The following is a 23,277-nucleotide window of genomic DNA, read 5'->3' as shown; positions in this document are numbered from 1 at the left end:
TCAAAATGAACGCCCAACCAATCCGAATGGATGCCTGATCAGTCCGAATTAAAAACCAACCAGTCAGAATGGACATTTGACCTATAGAATAATGACGTGTATATCTGCCAAATATCTGCCTTCCATTTATCACTGAACTTCTCACTTGTGGGATCTCTCCTCAATATCTGGGAAGCAAACTGAGGGCAGAGACCACATGATAGATACCTTTGTGTCCAAAGGTATTCCAAGTGGCCTTGCTGAGCTGGTTTCATAGTTTGAGCTTAATGAGTTTTTGTTTGAGTGGACACTATTCAACCAGTGATTGCTCAGGAAACATCAGTGGGTGGAAAGAGTGCAGTATGTCCCTCTCTGATGAAGATAATTATAGAACTGTCCCACTGGGTTATCACTAAACAAATACATGTTTTTGGATGACACACAGTTGATAAAAGAAATTGGTATTTTTGAGGGGTTATCATTCAATATGATCTTGACAAGCCAGAGAAATAATTACACTGATTTTTTTTTAGACACAGCAATGAATAGTGTACTTACAGAATGAATAACACATAAATTCAAGGTAGAGTTCAACCAGAAAGGTATTGATGAGGCCAAAAATACCCAGGTCTCATAGCAAATAATAAACTGAAGGTGTCTCAGATGTTTAAAAAATTCCTAAACTGCTGGCATGATAATCAGATGTTTATTCATTCATTCGCTCAACAACTTAACTGAGTACCCACTATGTGTATGTGTAAGGTGTCATGCTAAGCATTGCTGATGATACAGTGAGAAATCAGCATGCCCCTTTCCTCAAAGAGCTCAAGTTTTAAGGGAGAAGACAAAGAAGTACACAAACTAGTAGATAACAGAGAGAGAACTTATTTGATGGCTGAATCATCAGTCAGTGAAAATGATCACTATGAAGGACATCTTTGTAGCCCACCGGGACAGCTGTGCTCAGCAGATGGCCGAGGACCAGAACCCAAGGGTTGTTGGACAGAAGCGTCAGCACTGTTGGGTGCAGACTGATAACAGAGGCTGCTGTGCCCCTAATTTTTCAGGACCATGGAATAAGCACGTGAATTCTCATAGGATACAATTAAGGAGAGGAAAAGTCCCAGTAATGATTGGTACCAGTTTTGCCAACCCTTGACAGGTAGAGAGGTCTCAGCCAAATTTAATTTCATTTCAGCAATTAAGAAAGGTGACACCTCGCACTCAAGTGTCATGGAGCAATTTAAATCAGTTAAAGAATGCTTGAGTAAATTTGAAAATTTGCCTAGGGAACACACAGACCTTCAAGTATATGTTTGTAGATTCTTGGGGGTCCCCCAAGATAAGTAAACTATTGTTAAGAAGTGAATTATGGCCCTTGGAATTGTGCAGCATGGCACTTGCTACCATGAGGAAAGCCAGACTGGGGACAAAGTAAACACACAGAGAAGGAAAGCAACAAGAGAATACAGGAACATGAACTAGAGCTCTGATCAAAACCAGCCTGAAGCTCACACAGACCTCACGCCAGACGGACCTTTAAGCATCATCATTCCACCTCATTAGGAAATTCTCGGGGAAGAACTCGGTTTGACCCAGCCTGGTCATATGCCCACCTCTGTGGCCGAAGGAGCAAAGTACCATGATTCAGAGCCACTAGTCGGGGAGGAGCAGCTTCCCAAAAGCAGTAAGGAGTGCTGGCCTGACAAAAACCACAGAGAGTAAACTCCCTGGACAGATAGATTTCTGTAAGTCAAGCTGCTATGTACATGTTAACCTTATCAAAGGCTTCAGTAAACATTTACAGAATCAAATTGAGTGTGCTGGTCTGCCTTGGGTTCTGCAATGATGTAACATTTCAACAGTGGGTTTAGGAAGCTGGCAAAAAAGTACTGATGTGGTTTCCTCAGTAACATGCCACTTGGAGAAAGAAAAGAAAGTCGCCTCCTGTTATGTGTGGCTCTACAAATATACTTCTTGTCCAGTCTTTTGAGCAAAGTGCCTTGATTCAGTAGGAGTTACTACCACCAAAATCTGATCTTTAACATGTTATACAAAATATGGAAACGCATAATTCACAAAAGGAAAAAAATGGGATTCTTCTCGAAGTAATGTCAATATATCAAAATGCTTGAATGGTTCAACAGTGGTGCACAGACTTAAAAGCTAGAAAGTCCCAATGTTGTATGTGCTTTCTAACAGAAAAAAAAACCAGGGAAGTGAAAACAAAACAGAAAAAAAATTTTTTTTTAATTCCCATCAATTAATAAAATTCCCCTAGGGAAACTTAGGGACTAAAATTTCTAATCCTAGCTTCTCTTATGAACGTAAGTTCTTTGCCACATAGTGTGTTCTTATTCATGCAGAGAGAGAATGCCAACAGTTGCATGCAGGTAGTGAGACTAAAAGTTATTTTAATCAGTAGACATTTTATAAAACAAAGATTCCAGTGGCCTTTGACAATTTCTTTTTCTTCTTTTCCAGAATGAAGAGGAAGGTCTAGAACTGAGCTGTGCACATTTGTTCAGCCGGGGCTGAGGCCAAGTTCACAGACTTGCCCAAGAACTGGCTAGGGCAAGGAGGCTCAGCCTGTGCCAGAGGGCAGAATCCTTCCTCATTACGGGACAGAAACTGTGACTTTGACTACCTTAGAGCTTTGTTCCCATCAAGAGGGCTCTAGCAATTAGACAACAGCAGCAACCCTCTGGATGCTGTATGATCAAACAGTGTGAGTTAATGATACATTTCATCTTTTTTCCACATATAATGCAAAAATGACTACTAGGGCCAGTTGAATTTTCTGCCGCAACAAGACTAAGAGTGGAATATCACTGGTATTGTACATGAAATCACAAGACACTCGAGATGTGTTTTAGAAAAGCCTGCTGTCTTGTTCAACTAACTGTCCAAGTTTTTTCCTTATTTCACTAACGGTTGAGTCCACCAGTTCCCTTAGACTTAAGAACCATAGACTGTGGTTCTCAAATATTTTGGCCTCGGGATCCCTTTATTCTCTTAGAAATTATTGTTGTTGGTATTTGACATACAAGAAATTAGAAGAGAAAAGAGATGAGAGGCACAGAGCCCTGAACGGATAGAGCTTCTGGTCCCCAATCTCCTTACCTATCTGCTTATCCTTCTGCTTTGCCTGAGTCAATAAACCTGCAACCCACCTCCCCCTCCCCCCGCGGCCCCAACCCCCGCCCCGTGCCACCCCACCTCCCATGAGAGTTTGATCTGATTGAGTTTCTGCCCCTAGCGAGTGAAAGAGATCTGAATCATACATCCAGAAAACAATTAAAGAATACTCTAAGATATTAAAGAAAGGATTAAACTGAGTATAACAGCATGCTGCTTCTCCCCCATTTCTCACCCATTAAGTGAGAGCCTACTGAGGGTTGAAGAAGGTAACTAACATTACTAACACTTCTACAGTGCTTCATGGATTTCAAAGTACTTTCACATTCAGTAGCTCATTTAATTTTCCTACAACCCATGAAACAGCTTGTTTTATACCCACTTTACAGATAAGAAAACTGAGGTGTGGAGAGCCTGTGTGCTGTTAAGCAGCTAATCCAAAGCTGAGATAAAATCCAAATCTTAGTCTCCAGATTCCATGGTCATAATTCCTGCCTCGCACAATGCTTGTAGTTTTATAGGACACAGACCTGCAGCACAACCCTTAAAATTTGCTGTTCCCAGATATTTTGTCCATCCTCCCGCGGGGGGAGAGGAGCGGTCTGCAAGGCAGAGTCTCTAAAAATACCCATTGTATTTTGCTCTGGTCTGGAGGCGTAAAGAAGAGAACATGAGTGGGGTTCAAGTTGGAACGGCAATCATTCTTTTCGAGCTCTGTAACTGAGGGGCCGCGGGAGGGGGCTTAGAGGTGGTGCTGGGCAGGACCTGGAGAAGCCAGATAAGGCACTCTCCAGATAATCCACAGGCTTCGCCTCGGCAGCGTGACGGAAAGAAAGCATCTCAGCTGCAGCTCGCCGCAGAAGAGATGAGGGAACTCAGATTCCGAGGTCCTGGGTTTGAAAGAAGCCCGCACACAAAGAAACGACGAAGTTAAGTTCCAGCGGCGCGACACGCAGAGTTTGAAAGCCTGCCTCCATGCCTAGCTCCGGTGGAAACGCCTAGTCTACCCGGTCACTCAGTCCACAGCAGGTCTTCTTTTATCCTTTGGGGCCGCTGGGACAGCCCGCCCCGGGCACGCCCGAAGCTCCTCGAAGGAACTACAAGTCCCATAAAGCACTGCGGCGCGGGCGGTGATGACGAAGCCCCCTCGGATTGGCCACGCTGGGCGGGGCGCGCAGGCCTTCTCCGAGGGAAGGGGCGGGGCACGGGGCGGAGCGAGCGGCGGCGGCTCGGCAGGCACGCCCCCTCGCCCGCGGCCCCCTCCCGGCTTCTCTCTGTTGCTTGCCTTGCTCTCCGATCAGAGGGCCGGAGCGAGAAGATGGCGAAGACGTACGATTATCTGTTCAAGCTGCTGCTGATCGGCGACTCAGGGGTGGGCAAGACCTGCCTCCTATTCCGCTTCTCCGAGGACGCCTTCAACACCACCTTCATCTCCACCATCGGTGAGGGAGGGGCCTTGCCCGGGAACGGGAAATGAGAAATGGGGGGCGGGTGCGAGGGGGCCCGGGAGAGAACCGTGGGGAGGGCTTGGGAGCCCCAGGTAGGGGACCCGGGGGACGTCAGGGCAGTGAGAGCAGTGGGAGAGGGTGAAGGCGTGAGAGAGAGGAGCGGGCGGGGGACGTGAGGCTGGGGTGTTGAAGGGAGGAACTGGAGGGCGAAGGATGGGGAAGGGGAGCCAGAGGAAGAAGGATAGGGGTACTGGGGGAAATGAGAGTGTTGGGGGTGTGACAGGGAGGGATCTTAGAGGGACAAAGTTGGGGGGGACACAGGAAATCTCACGGAGAGGGAGAAGGTAATAGTGGGTGTGAAATGGATTGAAAGACAGGAAAGAGGAAGGAAATGTGAAGGGGGAAATGAAGGGTTGGGGGAATGGTAGGTCCATGAAGTAAAGGGACAGAGGACACAGGGGACAAGAGAGGTGAGAATCGGAAAGGAATTCAGAGGATGAGTGATCAGGAGGGGAGAGATGAGGGACACTGGCTACAAGAAGTCTGATCAGAGATGTCATGGGAGGGGGCAGAAGAAAACTGGAAGTGGGAGAAGAGTTCAGGGGAACAGAGTACGGAAAGAGGATACTTGGTAGATAAAGTTGAGAGCTGGGTGTGAAATAGGAGAGAAAAAGGGAAGCAGAATTTACAGTAGAGAGGTTGAGCAGAGAAGGGAGAAAATGGGAAAGGGAGAGGAAATGGAAAGTAAGACTTTCTCCAGTAACTAGGATCATTGGTTATCATTTTCTCTCTTTTTACATCCTTTGGGTCAAGTGCTGGAGAAACAGCAAAAGTGACTTATAGTGGAATACTATCTATGGAGTGTTAAATTGTTCTGTGGATGTTAACGGGCATTAAGGGAACTGGTGACTGAAGGGGAATGGTGTCGTCAGGAAAATGTGGTTCACTCCTTTACTATCTCCTTAGAAGAAACACCTCAGTTTTTACAGTTACTACCTTGAAGTTTTAATAACTTCTCAGCTGAGGAATTGATCTTACATTCTGCCTCCCTCCCCGTATATTTTCCGTTGTTTTAATTATTACTTGCTAAATGAATCACAACATGCATGTAACACCCACCCTCCCACCCCATTAGTTTCAGTTGATTCTCATTTTTCTGATCTCGGCTGGGACCTATCCTTCCTACTTTTGGAAGACTTTGTGTTCAGGTAACAAGATCTCTTATACTTAACATAAACGGAAGAAAAGCAAATCAGAGCTGGTTTTAAGCTGCCTATACAAGTGACCTTAACGTCATTTCCCTTGTTAAATAGCTGCAGTTAATTAAGTACCTTAAGAATCTTAGCTCTTGGTTGTCTGGGTGATGTTTGTGGCTTCTAATAGTAGCTCACTTAAGCATCTTTCGGATGGTTCTTACGGTATATTTCACCAAGAATTGCTGGGGTTCTTAGGGGGCTAGGACTCTGGTAAATGAGTGTATTTGAGTATTTGTATGTTTTAAGGATAATTTATCAAAGGCTAGGGGTATAGAGCACTCTTCTGCCATGTGCTAGGAAAGGCTATGGTTTGTTTGTTCTGGCGTCTTTCATATGGATTTAGTGGTCTGAAACCTCCCGGGTGTTACGCTGTCTGGGCTTAGGGAAGTTTGAGTTGCAAGTTCTTGGCAGTCATTCTTGAGTGGGACTTTTTCTTTTCTGAGGAAGCAGATTTTAAATGTCATGTCTCAAGTATATTCCTAAGAGATTTGGTGGGAGCTGTTACAGCAACCAAAGGACTTTAATTTTTGATGCTAGTACTAATTTCAAAACCCCAAATAACCCTTTTTCATCGTTGGGTGCACACTGCAGTCCAGATGATAAGGGACAGCTTCTAGCAAGTTGAGTGGGTTGCCTTTTGTCCCTTCTGTGTGTGACCCTCCCAGAAGCATTCTCCTGCATTGAAAATGAGTGACTCTCGCTGATGCTCTTTCTGTTAAGCTCCTTGAGTGACTTTTGCTTGTTGGTAATAATTTATTAGTTGCTTCCTTTATTTTGCCTTAATTTTTGTCCCACCTTTAATGTGAGAGTGTCTGCTTCCTTTTGCAATAGTAGCTTTGAAAAATTACTTTAAAAATTATTTAATTTTATTTTTTTAATGAACGTACTGAGGATTGAACCCAGGAGCTCATGCATGCTAAGCAAGCACTCTACCACTGACCTAGACCTTCCCCCTGAAAAATTACTTTTGTTCTGAAGGATTAGAATTTTCCTTGTGTGGATTTTTTGTTTGTTTGAATTAAAAAAAAATTGTAAGTGACTGAAATTCGGTTTCATGGTGGAGGCAGGGGTTGCAGCTATTAAGGCAAGAGAATCTGAGTCCTGAAACTGCTTAGAACAGGAGGTAGATATTAAATGAGGTGAATCTTATGTATGATGTTGGCCTTTAGATTTTCTGTGGGGTGGATGTGGTAAAAAGAGGCTGTGAGCTGTGTCTTCGGTTGACCTGGAGGAGGGGAAATCCCTGCCTCTTATTTAGCCCCGGAGCTGTGACAGGAAGTGGTAGCAACCTGCCTTCAAACGGCAGAAAAACGAATGCACCTGCAACCTAATGCTTTGGAGTTGAAATTAAGCTTGGAAAATAAGGTGAACGTTAACATCATTCTAGTGAGGAGCTCCACATACTCTTCACTGACCACAGACGCAGGCTGGGAGGGTCCACCTCTCTAGCAGCATTATCTCCCTGCCCTCCCACCCTTCACCCCTCTGGCCAGGTGACCTGAAGTTGTTGAGGGGAGGGCTGGTGGTCCATCTCCTCCCGGTCATAATTATTTCTGGGTGTGGATGTTCCTGGACTTTTCTGACTAGGTTTTGACAAGGTTTTGACCACATCGTTGCTGACAGAACTTGATAAGGTCTACGTCACAGGAAAGATCCAATTTCTTAATGCCTGGGGTTTGTGTGTGTGTGTGTGTTGGTAGATATGGAGGCGTGCCTGTTTCTTCCGGTGAAGGCGCGTTTCAATTTCAATTCAAAGTCAATTTCGCTTTGCTAAAATTGAAGTAGTTTTAGGAAAGGACATCTGGCACCTCTATAGACACCGTTCTGGTAGGGGTCCTGCCATCATGAGAGGACAGAGACAAGTCATATTGATACAGACACAGTTGTCTCGCCGAGCCTTTCTTCCTTCACTTCTCGAAGGTTCTGGTGTCTTCTCTGATATCCTGGCTCCCCTTGTATCTTTACTGTTCTTGGAGGTGATGGAAGGTATATATTTTTTCAACTGACTTGTTGGAAATCTTCCCGTGTGTCAGTGAGATATTCTTTGTTAGCTATTGAGAAGGGATGTTTTATCCATTTGAAGTTATAGGCCCGGGGCCTGGGACCAACGACCAACTCGCCTTCCAGTTCAAATGTTTAAGAACCGGAAAAAGTGTTTCGATTGACTCCCAGAACCTCTTACATAATTATTATTAACCATTAATTAAATGTATGTAAAATGTAACATTAAGACAGGTGGGAAACGGCAGCACAGTTAGCTCTGTATTGTATTTCCTGTGGGATGTGGGGGTGTTTGAATACTGTGGATATCTTGGAATGGCCTATCCCGAACAAGGGGCCAATAGAACAAAAAGAAAACCCAGCCCCGGCCTCTAAGCTTCTTCTCTTTGCTGTCTCTCCCCTGCCCTGCCCCCTTCTTCCTGTTAGGGTATTTCCTGAGTGGTTTTGCTATTCAGTATAGTCATAGTCTGACAGCAGCAAGAGTCTTAGAAGTTACCTGCTTCATGCCCCCGCCCCAGTTTTATAAGCAGGAAGACTAAGGCTGATGAAACCCCCAAATCCAAGTCTGTGTCACTTTTTGCAATTGAGTTGCTGCCACTTCTGATCGGTATGACCACCCCCATGAATCAAAGTCACCGCCTTTTCCAGGGAGGGATTAGATTTTGCGCGCTTGCTTTTATGTGGGGTAAGTTAAGATGTTCCCGCCTGGATTAGCCGTATCTCCTCGGGGAAACAGTACCTGCTAATACAGTGACTCAGAGCCCTATAGGAGTGCATATGGGCTAACTCAGCATATTGCAACTGTCTTTTGCCCTTTCTTTCTATGTCTCTAGTTTCAGGTTAGCAGCTCAAAGTGTGTCCTGCCATTAAAATTCCTTCCGTGGGCAAAAAACTAATGAAATCATATTAATAATGTGCTAGTAATTGTTGCAGCCTCGTCTCATCAGAGTCCTTTTAGACATTTTATTCCCTAACATTGCATTTTTTTCTTCTTGGCTTCACTTTCTTTAAAATTAGGAGTTGGCACACTATGGCCCACAGGCCAGATGTGGCTTGCAGCTTGCTTTTGTGCAGTCCACAAGTGAAGAATGGTTTTTACGTTTTTAAAGGGTTATTAAAAAATGAAACAAAATAAGGAAGAATATGCAACTGAGACTGTATGTGTCCCACAAAGCTTCAAAATATTTACTAACTGTTCCTTTATAGAAAGAGTTCACCCACCCCAGCTTAAAATTAAAAAAAACTGTTTTTGGTTGGTAACAATTCAAAGCTTTTATCAAGACTTATTGACTGCAAAACAAACTTTGTCATATTTACATTTTTATCCAAGATGATATCAACATTTGGCTGAGCATAATCCAGATACGTCGTGCAAGTTGATTTTAATTTTCATAGTTGTTTTCCTTGGTTTCAATTTCTCAAACAAAAATGAGCAAGGAACATGCAACTTCAAATTGAACATTTTGTACATACAGCCTTATTTTAATGTCATTGTGTTCTTTCAGAGCTGTCAGTAGACTTCCCATCTAAGTGATAGCTTTGAAAACAACACTGTTTCCAAAAAAGGAGAATTTATTACTAGATTATGAAGGGTTAAACTCATCTCTTCAGTTAGTGTTCTTGTGAATGAAAAAAAAAAAAAAGCCATTCAACAAATTAAGGATGGGAGTGGGAAACTGAGTCTTGGAGACCAACGTGGGTATGTCTTAAGAATAAGTGTACTTTAACAAAGAGCTTCGCCAGCTGTTCTGCAGCAAATCTGGGAAGATGTTCTCTTGGCAACAGCACCAAGATTGTTTGGATCCACTGAGAAAAGCTGGAGGGAAGCAGGTTTGAATATTGTCTTAGTGGAAGATGTCTAGTCTTTGAAGACAAGAAAAAATTTAGCAGTTGATTTTTTTTTCAAGTAAAAAATGTATCTATCTATCTATATTTATTGAAGTATAATCAGTTTACAATGTGTCAATTTCTGGTAGCGCATGCTTCAGTCATACATGAGCATACATGTATTCATTTTTATGTTCTTTCTCATCATAAGTTACTACAAGATATTGAATAGAGTTCCCTGTGCTATACAGTATCAACTTGTTTATCTATATAAAATAGATATGTAAAATATATTAGTATCTGCAAATCTCAAACTCCTAATTTATCCCTTCCCACTGCCTGCCGCAGTAACCATAAGTTTGTTTTCCATAACAGTTGATATTTTAATTAAATCCAATAACTGAATCTGAAAAGAGCCATGGAACCAGAAGTGGGAGACCAGGGAGCTGCCAGCATGGCCCAAGGCTGGCTCTCGGTTAGGCCTGCCAGCCTGCACACAGGACGGTTCTGGGGACCAGCTCTCTGTGTGTGTTAGAATGGCTCTGTGAGAAAATTGTGCAGGAAAGAGTTTCACAGCAGGATGAGAAGAGGGTGGGAGTGGGGATGGGGAAGTAGGTTTTAGGTGGTGAGTAATATTGGGGAACATCACATGGAGCTTCTGAAATGTGAGTAGCTGGTGAAGCAGCCTGGTTCATGTTTGGTGTCCGGGAGGTGGCATATGAATTCAGGGGGCTGGAGTCATGTCTGCACTCAAGTCATGCTGTTCCTACTCTTCTGGCCTTTAGTGAGTCAGTTGTCCTTCTAAGGTCTTAGTTCCTATAACACTATACCAGCTTTTCAGGATTGCTCTGAGCTCCCTAGGGCAGGAATCAAGTCTTAATCACCTTCCAAGTCTCCAAGGCCTGGATTAAATGACTCATCCATGGGATGGATGAATGGCTGGATGAGTGAATTGTGAAAAGCACTATGTGAGCTACAAAGCATTGCTTGAATTATAGTTATTATTATCTTTTGTAGTATTATAGATGATTAGAAGATGTCTGAGGTAAGATGAAGAATGCTTGATTTGAATTCTGAACACAAGAATGGTATTTCCCCCAATATAAAATGCTGAATACCTTTCTATGATCAGTTTTAAAGGGCTATTTTAGACTCGGAAAGATATTCCACTTATCTTTCGGGCTCCATAATAAGCTGTTTAACACCCTGCTTCCAACCCCCCACTAACATAAATACCAAATAGAAAATGAGTGAAATCACTGGGTTTGCTTTAGAAGAGCCATTTCAGCTTTGTCTTTGCCCGTTAGCTTCAAACAATGCAACAGATGCCTGTTAACAGTTTCATGCCCAGTTTTAATTAGCAGATGGAGCTGTGTTTGTGTCTGTGTTCTGCCCGGCACTGGTTTGAGTGACAGAGTAGTGAGTGGATTGGAACTGGGCGGGGCCTTTGGGTTGAAAAAAGACATTCTATTTCTAAGAAGTCGAATATAAACATTTATTATATAGAACTACTTGTGTATCTCAGTAGTCGGCATGGTGTCTAGGGTACAACTAACGTTTGCAGTTATGTTTTCTGTTCTTATTATCCTCTTTGAAATTAAGTAATATGGACAAAATACTGTTTTATGGCTTAAATGAAGGTTTTGGGTAGTCTTTAAACTATCACGGAGTGGCTTTCTTTGAAGATCCGTTTCAGTAATTGGCATAGTATGTTGAGGACCGTGCAGAGCCAAGATGCAGTGGGCTTCAGCATGAAGGCCAACACTGATGGACTGAGATCTGCCTCCCGGAGTGCTGTGTGGTGTAGAGGTCTGAGGTCCCGAGCTCAGCGAGACCCAGGGCTGTGATGGATTCCCAATGTGGGCGACGGGGAGCGTGGGTGGCAACGTCCTGTGCCTTCGCTGTCTATTTTCTCAAGTGAATAGGTAGTATTTGCTGTCCACTGTGTTACAGCTAAATTTCAGTATTAAAATATAACCTGTCAATGATTATTGAGTATATTGTGTCTGGAGAGGTGTCCTTTTCCTGTGTTCGATTTTGAGTTTTGGAATTTTTCTTATTTTGCGTTGAATCTTGAATTTTGCAAAGAACCTTAAAGGAAGTAGGTGCTTGCTTGTCTTTAGAGGAAGAGACGTCTGCACTTTTTTTTTTTTAATTAGTTGCTCAGGACTTCCTTAGGGAAGCGACATAAAGTGGTAGAAACGCGTTAGAAACGGTTCTTGCAGCAGCCCTGTTACTTGGCTGCCACTAAGTATTTTCTTGCCGTCTTAACCTGTAGCATCGGTTTAATGAGGCGCTTTGGTATTTACCTGTTGCTGAACTTTTGGACATTTTCCATGAAGCTCTCATCTTCCTCGGCCCAGAATTTTAATTCTTGGCTCCCAGGAGAAAACGTGGAAGCTCTGCATGTCCTCATGTTCCTCAAATTAGGCTTGCTGTCACTAAGGCTGGATGCCAGCACTGCGTGCAGTCCCACGGCGGCACTGCAGTATTTCAGAGCACTTTGCAGAAGCTGGGTTAGGTATGGAATCCCACCTCACGATGATAAAAACCAACCACAGAGTTGTTAAGCAATATGTAGTGCTTCACAGCTTTCTGCTGGCAGAGCTGGGACTGGCGTGACTTCCCCACATCACATCATAATTTTGCATATTTGGGAGAAGAACTTGGCAGTAATTATTTTTATAATTCGTAGATACTTTCCTGATGTATAGAGTGAAAGGGCAAATCACTAAGATATAGGATCACATTTTGACAGGAAATATAGAGTGATCTGTTTAAAAGATGACTTATAAAAGTTCATTTCTTATGACCCTATGTAATATTTGTTTAGCTGGAATAGGTATTGCAAAATATTCTCATACATATTTCATACACAAACTCCATTAAAAAAAAGTTTCCATTATGAGATGTCAGTGACTAACCCTACTGTAATTTGTTTGTTGCTTATGAATTTGGATGGGATAGCTGTTTATGATTTTCAACAAGGAATTTTTTATTTTTTCTCCTCTTAAGGTCTCTAAATAAAATCTTGAGATGGCATGGAAAACAGTTCTTTACTGAGAGTTCACTATTCCATTTTTGGAATGATTCTGACCACTTTCTCATTTCACTCTCCATTAATACCCCCTAAAATCGGTGCTTGTCTCTGTCACAGCCAGTAATGAAACAGATTAGGGTGTCGTCCACAGACAGAATAATTTGAGTGAGTGCATTTCCTATTTTGTCTGTCTTGGCCCATCGAACTTCAACTTAGTTAAATACCATTGCATTTTAAATTTATATTGGGATCTCATTATATGATTTACCGTATTTTTTTTTTGTTGTTGTTCAGATAATCTCTTTATCATTACAAAGTAAAGTATATAGTACTTTGAAAAACAGTTGGTGTGTGTTTCCAGTGAGTGATGGCACAAGCCCCTCCTACGGCCATTAGACCAGGCCTGTTTTCTCCTTGTGAAAGGCAGGTGCAGGCTTTGGTGGTCTCCAGAGTTTTCTTCTGGCTGCAGCGTTCTGTGAGTCCATGAAATCCAGCAGTGTCTGTAAAGAAAAGAGGGTTTGTCCAAAATGTGATCCTGTATCTTAAAAATTTGCCCTTCCACTTTATACATCAGTTAATAATTGTGGGGAGGTGTCTTTTTGCAGGTGGACACTAGCATTTTGATAACATGATGACAGAAGGAAGAAGAGTAGCATTAGTTACCTCAAGCCAAGCCTCTGTTGATCTTGTAATTTGGTGACACTTTTTATAATACCAAAGAAATCACTGAATTTAATTTTTGAATTCTGTCCTTAAAAATGTATTAGTTTAGTAAAAGTAAAGAAAAACCCAATAAATAAATAAACAACAACAAAGAAAAAGTAAAATGGGGGGGGAACCCCAAAATGTCTTGGTTTAAATAATTAATAATAAATCTAAATGTCACTGGAAAAATAACTACAGTCAGTCCTCTGTATCCACAGGATCCACATCCACAGATTCTGCATCTGTGGATTCAACCAACTTTGGATGGAAAATACTCAGAAAAAAAAAATTCCAGAAAGTTCCAAAAAGCAAAACTTGAATTTGCCATTCACCAGCATCTCTTTACATAGCATTGTATTGTTTAGGTATTACAAGTAATTTAGAGATGATTTAAAGTATATGGGAGAATATGCATAGGTTACATGCAAATATTACCCCATTTTATATAAGGGACTTGAGTTTCTTCAGATTTTGGTATCCATGCTCCTGGGTCAGGGAGTCCTGGCATGAATCTCCCACAAATACAGAGGGAAGACTGTACTTGAAAGCTGTAAAAATACTTCTTTGAGATGTATAAAGTATTTTCAAATTATCTCATTTTCTTGACACAAAATGTGATAAAGTAGGTGAAAAGTAATCTAAAATAATAGTAAACCTCTTACTGCTTAGGTGTGTTAATGCTAAATTTCTGTTTGTCTGTTGAGGGGCCTGAGGTCCAGAGGCATGGAGATTGTCCAGGGTCCCACAGAGCTTGGCCTTGAGCACTAGTTTTCTGACTTCAAGTCTCTTTTCTCTTACAGCTCCTCTACCTTCAGTTTTCTTGCTATGGAAAGACATAGATGGTATAGCATAAAGTCAGGACATAGTATTTTGTGGGAGAAAAGTCAGAGACTGAACTAGGAAATGAGGGGTCCAAGCACATCTCTGCCCTTGATTAATCATTTGTTTTTGGCCAAGTCTTTTAGCTTCTTATGCCCTTTGTTTTCTATGTTTTCTATTATCTTTTTTTTTTTTTTTTGCGTTTGTTTCCTTATCAGTAAAAAGGAGAGGCTGGGGGTGCGAGCTGCAGTGACTTGTTCGTAGGTTACTAGTGTCAAACACTACTTCATTTTCACTAAATTCAGTCATTCAGTGAACAACATTTTTTAGTTCACAGAATTTTGCAAGGAAAAAGAGTAACTAGTATCCGGGCAGTTTCAACACAATGATGAAAAGGACTTCAGAGGAATTAATGTAAGATGTTGCAAAAGCGTAGAGGAGAGGTGGAGGCGGGCTTCCAGGAAGGAGTGACATCGCAGGTGAAGTCAGAACCCAGGGAGGAGTTAGTTGGGTGGCCTGGGAGAGTGTAAGGAGGGAGGGTCTGCCCTGCAGGTGCAGGGGACACAGCCGCCTGGAGGAACTTCTGTTTGTCTGTGGCCTCCAGGGAAGTGGGGCGTGTGACAAGAGGTCAAGTTGAAGGGTAATTAGAAGGCAGATTGTGAAGGGACTTTAAACCTATTCAGGAGTCTGGACTTTATCCTGAGAGGAGTGGGGAGTCCCTGGAAACTTCCCACACGGAGACCAATTAGGAGATCAGCAGACGTTGTCGGTTGCCCCTTAACCTTCTCTGGGACCTTTACTGTTGGCAGCGTACTTTCACTGACATCACTGTTTGAACTCCTCAGTAACTATGTCCACGGACAGAGATCATCTTCATGTTCTAGACAAGGAAGCCAGGCTTCTGAGTGGGCGATTGCCTCTTGATCAATCAAGTAAGTAGGCAGAGGAGCCAAGACTTGAGCCTCGAACCTCAGTTCTGGACCACAGTCTGTCCACAACACCGCTCCGCTCAGAGTGGGCCCTGGAGTTTGCCGTGGGACTCAGTGCCTTGGCACTTCGCCTGCCCTAGTGGTCACTTCCTGTGGTCTGTGAGAACTGTGTAAACTGACCAGCAGCCCCTTGAGAAGTGCGTTGAGGGAACGGTGAAGTCAGCCTCTCCCTGGACAAGGCCCAGTAACAGCTAATGCAGCCCGCATCATGTTGCCCGCTGGCCCGGGGAGGTCAGTGGACCGTGGTTTCAGCTTGTCTCCGGGCCTCTAACCCAGGCCCTTAGGAAGCAATCAAGTATACACACAGCAGAATGAGGGCAGGAGGAGACAGAGTTTAATTATGAATCCAACTCTTTTGTGGAGAGGAAACTAATTATATTGGAAATCTCAGCATTGCTTCTCCACGTGGGGCCGTCGGTTTGTTGTGCTCGTATGGATGGGGTTGGCCTTGAGTCTCCAGAATGCTGCTGGGAGCCAGAAAGCGGACAGGTCCAAGCAGCTAAACTAGATATAACATAAAGTCCATTTGCAGAATTCGTGAACTTGCGTCGTTGGGGAGCCTCTGGGTCCTCAGGTAGCCTTTGCATTTTTGATTTATCCAGTGGTCGCTGGAGCAGGGCTGAGGGCCTCCTAGAGGCTGGCTACCAGTGTATGAGATGAAAAAGCGGCAGTGACATTCACTGAGTGACTTCGGGCAAGTCAGTAGTAAGCCTCCTGGGCTTCCATTTCTTCTAAGGGAAAAGGGAACATTGTGCTAGATGCACCCTGAAGTCCCTCCCAAAACACTGCTCCGAAGTGATAGTAGTGGACTCAGCGACAAAATGGGACAAGTAGACGTGAGGACTGAAGATAACATGGTGTAGATAAAAGAACTTGGGCTTTTGAGACAGAAACTCTTAAATTCGAATCCTGATCCTGCTACTTCCTACTTGAGAGCCTTGGGTGAATTATTTAACTATTTTCTTTATTGATAAAGGAAAGGTAGTAACTCTCTTGCAGGATTTCTTTAATGTTTTATTTTGAGAATGAAGTGCATTATGGAGTGTATATCATCTTCGGCACATGGAAGACACAAAAAAAGTGCACGTGTGTGTGTCTGCGTGTGAGTGAACTCAGTCCCAGTTCCCTGAGGGTGGGGCCACACCGCTCCGAGAACCCTGGAGATCTGTGGGGGCTTTATTGTTATGACTCTTGTTTTTAATGATAAGAGCTAACATTTATCAAGAGTTTATATGTATAGCACACAGTTCGAGGCATTTTATGAGAATTAACATTTTTTGTGGATTGACCCACTTAATCCTCACAACAACGTCTCAGGTATATTCTGTTATTATTTCCATTTTTCCAAGTAAGGTAATTGAGACCCAGGGTGGTTGAATAACATCTCAAGGTCACATAGCTAGTAAGTGGTAGAACCAACCCAGATTTGAATCCAGGCAGTCTGGTTCCAGAGTCTGTCTTTGACCAGTATGCCTTTCTGCCACAACAGTGACTCAGAAATATTTAAAAAAAAAAAATCTATCAAGGAGGTGATGTGGTGCAAGGTGCCTTGTGGCACTGCTCCTTACCAGCCGGCTGACGTCATCACATCATCACATCCTTTAAACCTCCTTGGTCCCTGTCCCCTATTCTGCAGAGGATTGTCGTGAGGCGGTGGAATGAAGTCCTGGAGTGAAGCATTCAGCGTGGGGCCTAGCATGTAGCCAGGCTCAGTAAATGGTGAGGATTTTGTTTATCCACGTAACTTAAAAAGCACTTGCTGGAATGAGTTTCATAAAAAAACATGAACAGGAACATTTTGGTTACTTAATGGGGTGTGCGTTAGTTTTCTAGAAAGTTCTTAAAGTTTAGGACCACATGCATTTCACCGAGCTAGAATGAGAAATATTTCTTTAAACGTATTACCGAAGTACAGGTGACTGTCCCTGGCCTCAGCTGGTGTAGCAGGCCTCGACCTCGGGGGCAGAATGTCAGTGTGATGTAATGAGCAAGTTCTTTGTAGCCTTCTAGCTCCTGCAGACTCTCAGCATCTTGAATTCCTCCTTCTGCTAAAAACAAAAACAAAATCAGTGTTGAATGCCCTGTCTAGAAAGGACAAGTGTTTCAGTTTAAATATTCCAGCTCAGTGTCCTCTGTTAGGGCCCTGAATTTTAAATGCAGTGAGTTTCTGAGTGAGGTCTCCTGAATTTTAATGAGTTTGTTTGCATACATGAATTTTGGACAATGCATTCAATCTTGGAACACCGGAGCTGATTTTAATGGAGTAAATTACCCAAATTGAAAGTGAGTTAATAGGCTTTTCTTTACCTAATAATCAAGATGATGATACTTTCATTTCAGAAAAATCATTAATCATGTTTATAATATCGATACATGCTATTAATTTCTTTTTAATCATGAAACTGTCTCATCAAGAGAATTAGGGAAATAAGTGTGTCAGTGTGAGCATAAAGCATAGCATTCCTCCTTTAACACTCCTCTCCGTTGTGATGTCTGGTACATACTGGATGATTACACGTACATGGTGGGCATAAAGCCAGAACTGGGTTTGGTTTGGTATGGCGCTTGCTTGGACCAGGAAGGGGAGGTGAGATGCTCTTCACTAGCTTAAAAGTGTTCCTAAAGATTTAAAAAAAAAAAAATTTTACATATAAACATATATATATAAACATTTTATATATAAATATATAAACATATAAACATATATAAGTATACACACACACACACACACACACACACACACAAGGGTGATACAGGAGGTGACAGGGCCCAGGTCACAAAGGGTCTCAAGGGCTGGGATAAGGAGGAGAGCCTTTATTCTGACTGTAGTTGAAAGGACGTATGCAGGGCTGTGTGCAGGAAGTGATACATTTAATTTATAATTTTAAAAGCTGCAGTGGTTTTAAGAGAGTTCATCTTGGGGCTTAATGGTGCTGGAAAACCACGCCATGGAACTCTGGTCCAGTCCATTCCCTAAAGTCATGTTGCATCCGGAAAAGTATCTTGTTAAAAATGTTCAGCTGGCCAGTCTTACCTCCTCATGAAGCATGAAAATTGTGAGGGTCAGTTCAGTTAATGCTCCAAGGACTAAAATGTGCCAACATGGTGGAAAGAGCAGAAGCTTTCAGGACGTCACATCTGAGGGAGACCTGGAGGACAGGAGCCATGGCATGCCTCTTCAGAGCTCATGTCACTCGTCTGATGCTCAGGCATGCAGTATCTGTGGAGAAACTGAACTAACACCGTACATTTCTTTCTGAGGGGTGGATCTGGGGCTCCTGCAGTTGTGCGATCTCCTCCATTAGCACGTACATCAGCTTCAAAGAACGTGTAATTATCACCTGTTATTGCTTATGATCTTCTTCTAGATGTGAGAACAAGAAAATCAACCTATTTCTCTTTTACCCAGAGTATTTACCTCTAGTCATAAATGCCTGCTGACTTCATCTGTGCCCATGCAGACATGCACAGTGTCTGGTGCCTGGCAGGCCCTCAGTACGCGCTTGTAGTGTGGATGTACAGGTGGTGGCGATGGCACTCTCCTTACGTCCACCTCTTCGGGTCTCAAATCACAGCAAGTGACTCCTCGTTTCCCCTCTTTTTCGGAAAAGATCCCATGACCCCCTAACAGGAGCTCCCTCAACATTCTTTCTTGCCATCTCTAATTTCCACGTATTTTCACCTGCCCTCATTCCTTTCCCCTCCTCTCCGAGGAGCCCGTGCTGACCTGGCGGTGGGCGCTCCCGGGCCAGTCTCTGGCAGCCCTCCTCCTCTTCTCTTCCATCTTCTGTCCCTCCTTTGTCTTTCTCTGCTGGCCCTTTCTGCTCTGCTCTCAGTCCTGCTGAAATCATCCCCGTTTTGCTAAGGAGATCCCTTAAGTTCACCACTTCAAAATTCACCTTGCTCCCCATCTCCTTCCCTTTGTTGTTTAACTTCTTGAAGGAGAATGAGAGAAGTCTTGCCACTGCCCTTTTCTCCCATCTCCTCCCTCATTAGCTCCTTGAAATCCTGCCCCGCCCGCCTCAGCGCTGCGCTCAGGCCATCCTGTCCTCCTCACGGACCGGCCCAGTGGCCTTTTCTCAGTCCTCAGCCCCTTTGGCCTCTCAGTTCCACTTGGCGCCGTTTATAACTTACTTCTTGAAACTCTTCCTCCGTCGGCTTCCAGGAATTGTCTGCTCCCATTTGCTTCCCACTCTTCTAACTGCCTTCTGGTTCCGGTGGTCGTCTCATTTTGCCTTTTAATTGAAGTCATTTTCCAAGTTGTCTGTTCTCTGTTTTTTCCTTTGTTCTCTTTTGGAAATCAGACATTCTAATACAATTTGTACTCACACCTGTCTGCGTGGTTACTGCCCTGACTCTTTGCTGCCAGAGTGGAACTGCACGCGTGCAGGTCCCAGGGCTGCTCTTCTTCAGCGTGTCTTAGCACCTAGGACAGTGCCTGCAGGTGGTGAGGCTTCAGAAATCCCTAAGTGATGCAGGTGGTAAGCTCGCCCCCTTCCAAGCCTTCCAAATGTGACTCCCTAACTTTCTGTCTCATTTCCCAGCCTTTCCCAACTTCCTGCACTGCTTGTCCCACCCCCAACGTGTACCCATTTCCTGGACTTTCATGTAACTATTAACACTACTGTCTTTTTTTTTTTTTTCCATTTATTTAGGTTCAAAATCTGGGAGTCTCATTGACTCTGTCCTTTGCCTCAAGTCCTATCTATAATTTGTTGCTAAGTCCTTTCCATTCTTCTGCCCCCCTACTTTAGGTCCTCAGCGCCTCTCACCTAGACTTTGCAGTATCCCCCTAGGAGGCCTGAGCTCTTCCAGGCTCACTTGGGCAGCAGCCCCCACCTCCCTTCCATCCCACACGTTTGAATCAAGTTAATTGTAGAGCACAGCTCTGATTATGTATCGTGTTAATCCCTTGCCCCTCCCTTAAAAGTCTTATTTTTTGCTTTGTCTAATTGAATGTATCTTTCTCAGTCTACCATGCCAAACCCCTACCGTGCGGCTTCACCTGTATTTCCTTTAGCTCCTTACAGGGGTCCTAGACTTCTACTCAACGGAAGTGCCCGGCGGACTGCGGCCAAGTTTTCACCTGACCAATGTAAGGTTACTAGCTGCCCTTCCAAGAGAAGGAATGCCATTTTTAAGTTCCTGAGATGATGTGCCTCCTATATTTTTGGAATGAAAGTGCTCCTTTACTTATAAAATGATGATGATAGCAGATAGTCATTATTTATCTCATTACCATTTGCAAAATTTAAAAACATGTGATAGAATTCTTACGATTTTGTTTCTCTGAGACAGAAAAGGCTGTTTCCAGCCCAGTTTTCTCCGCAAGCAAATTTTATGGAGTACATAGTTCCTAGCTTAGTATATTCCTTCTTTGAAGTTCTTTCATTCTCCCCACAGCTACCTTCCCCCCTGCCTTGAAATTTTACTAATTCCCCAGATTACATAGTCTAGGAATTATTGCTCTACCAGAATGGGTGGTTCCGTGAACACACTTCGTGTCTGCCTGTTGACATCCAGTCTGTCCTTCCCTGTGCTCCTCAAATGTCACTTTCTGTATGACACCCCGTTGGAGCCTTCTCCCTGCCCCTAACCCCACTGGAAGATGCTTTCTTTTTCCTCAGTGAACCTTTAGGCCCTGCTGTGCTTGAGACTTCTGTGTGGCATTTCCCACATTCTCCCTGTATTAGAGCTGGCTGCTTTCTCCACTCTCCCCACTCCCATGATAACTTTCTGCAGGACAGAGGCTCGCTGTATCTTTGAGTTCTTTGCATTACCAAACTTTGCCCCTGGCATGTTTTTGGTGCTTTGGAAAAATAGTTATTGAACAGAAATTTCAGCGTGACACTGCTGAGGTGATTAAGTAAAGCTCTCATCTTTGGGGGTAGGGGTCCTTTAAAGGTACTTGTTTGGAATATTTTTTCCTGCTGATTCTGAAATTAGAATGACAGTTGCTTACTCAAATATGTTAAGAATGCTTGCCTGTTTATCTTTTAAAGATAAAATAATCTCAGACTGCAACTCTTGGTAAGTCAGTGTGGGGTTAAGGTCCGCTGTGGTTGAGGTGGTTAAGTTGAGAAATTACACATTTTATTAGGCATTTTCTGTGAAATCTTTGTTGGAACATTGATTTTGATTTCATTTTGACTCGAGGAGGCCCTGAAGATCTTTCCCCCAGGTGAGAGGCTATAGTTTCTTTGCCCCTGGACTTCCCTGGAGCTGTCAGCACCCTGTGAACCTGGCCTGATCTAGACCACGAGACTCTCTGTGTCAGAACCATCTTTGAACTAACTACAGGCCTGTTACTTCTGTTCTTTAAAACACGACTTTTTGTTTTAGTAAGTTTGATTTTTCCTCCTGCTTTATCTTTATCTACCCTCTCTCCCCCAAATCTCTTGTTTCCGAGTTTGAATTGTGGGAAAGCAAACCTGGCTGGGAGATAGGTACCCCTCAGCTAGGCCCCCTAGTCTATGCCCGAGGCAGCCTTCAACGCAAAGCACCTTCTACCTTTGTTTTGGGTTCCTGACCTTCTGTGGTGGAGCCACTTTACAACTTCTTCCACAGAATCACTGAGGTCATCTTGGACTTGGGGACAATGGCAGGATTTCTAACATGGAAGACCCTGAAAGGAGAAGGAACAGGGTGCCACTGCCTCTTCTGTCTTGTCTTTTCTACTGAAAAAGGGGTGGAGAGGGGCGGTGAATAGTGATGGCAGCGGTGGAGGCTGGAGCCAAGAACCCAGGTAGTTCTGGGCTTTCCTTTTCTGAACTGGAAGCTGGTTTTGTGTTATGAGTGACTGATGGGTAAATAGAAGGTGAGAAATTGAAATGTCTCTTGGAGAGACTGAACACCTAACATCATATGACAGGCCTCTTCTGGCAGCATGCTAAACGATGCTATGTGATGTCGTTCTAATTAGCTTTGAAGAGCCAAGACTTAACCCGAGGAAAGTTGTTCTTTTATTTTTATTTTTTTCTGAAAAATACCGCTACACTACACAGTGACCCATTGGAGCCCTTGCAGTATCAAAAGATAAAAGCGGGAATAGAGTTTAGGGAGAATCCTGCACTTTGTTTGAGATGTGTGTTTTATCTGCAAAAGCCCAAACAAAAGTGAATGATCAACTCTGCTCTCACTGGCTTAAGTATTTTGCATTAAAATCTCTTTTGGCTTCTCTGGCCTAACTTTCCTGACAGGGGAACAAATGACAGAATATCCTTTGTAGATCACAAGTATAGAAATTACTGGGATTATGGGGAAATGTTTCACAGATGTTCCTGACACTGCAGCCAAACTGAGTGAATTCTTGCCTCTTTACGTATTGGGAGCTTGGGAGATCACTGTCTCCCTTCCTGGGACGTTTGAGCCCTGCCACTCTCCAGGCTGGATTCACTCACGAGGTCTCTCATTGACAGGCTCATACCTTAACCTGTGATGCCATTCGAACAGGAAAGAACGTGTAAGACTTTAGAGAGAGCCTTAGTTTGAAATTCTCTTTATAAAGCTTCCTGGTATTGTATTTAGCAAATACTTCCTTGAAATATATCTTGTTAAAGGTAAAAGTGAGGTGAGGTGGGTCTAGCTCAGTGGTAGAGTGCTTGCTAAGCATGCACGAGGTCCTGGGTTCAATCCCCAGTACCATCTCTAAAAATAAATAAATAAACCTAATTACCACCCCCCCAAAAAAGAAAAAACTTATTTAAAAAAACCAGTAAAAGTAAGTGCGGTAGAGTTCAGAATTAACCTCCAGTTAAATCCAGTTATGACTTTGGCAGATTTTTTCAAGCACCACATTTTCCTTGGTCTCACCACATACTGACTGACCAGTCCATCTTGTATATATCAGATCTGAAGATAGAATGCCCCTCATCCACATCATTTGAAGCCCTGTCTTCCTAGCGCAATGCCTCGTGGTCCTGCCTTCTGAGTTGGCAGGGAAGCATCCGTGGTGCAGAACAAGCAGAGCGTGCTGAACTGGTTCACAGCAAAACGCAAACAGCAGCAAAGACCTGATAATCCACGGTGTTGTTGCGCAGGTCACTGTGTTTCTCATCTTGAAACATCCAGGGCTG

The 23,277-nt window shown here is 43.4% G+C and overlaps 1 protein-coding gene across 3 annotated transcripts in view; it reads left to right on the top strand.

Annotated features, from left to right (window-relative positions):
• The window catches only part of RAB8B (RAB8B, member RAS oncogene family), a 90,659-nt gene that overhangs the window by 29,482 nt on the left and 37,900 nt on the right, over nucleotides 1-23,277 (top strand). For all 3 annotated transcript variants that reach the window (XM_010963470.2, XM_074366380.1, XM_074366381.1), the window contains one exon: nucleotides 2,464-4,559. In XM_010963470.2, coding sequence (XP_010961772.2) covers nucleotides 4,436-4,559 — 124 coding nt within the window. In that variant the 5' untranslated portion in view covers nucleotides 2,464-4,435. The remainder of the gene's footprint in view (nucleotides 1-2,463; nucleotides 4,560-23,277) is intronic.

This window comes from Camelus bactrianus, chromosome 6 (genome assembly GCF_048773025.1).
Source record: "Camelus bactrianus isolate YW-2024 breed Bactrian camel chromosome 6, ASM4877302v1, whole genome shotgun sequence".
Classification (NCBI taxonomy): domain Eukaryota; kingdom Metazoa; phylum Chordata; class Mammalia; order Artiodactyla; family Camelidae; genus Camelus; species Camelus bactrianus.
The sequence above is the reverse complement of the archived record's forward strand: the minus strand, read 5'-3'. Positions and strand labels throughout refer to the sequence as shown.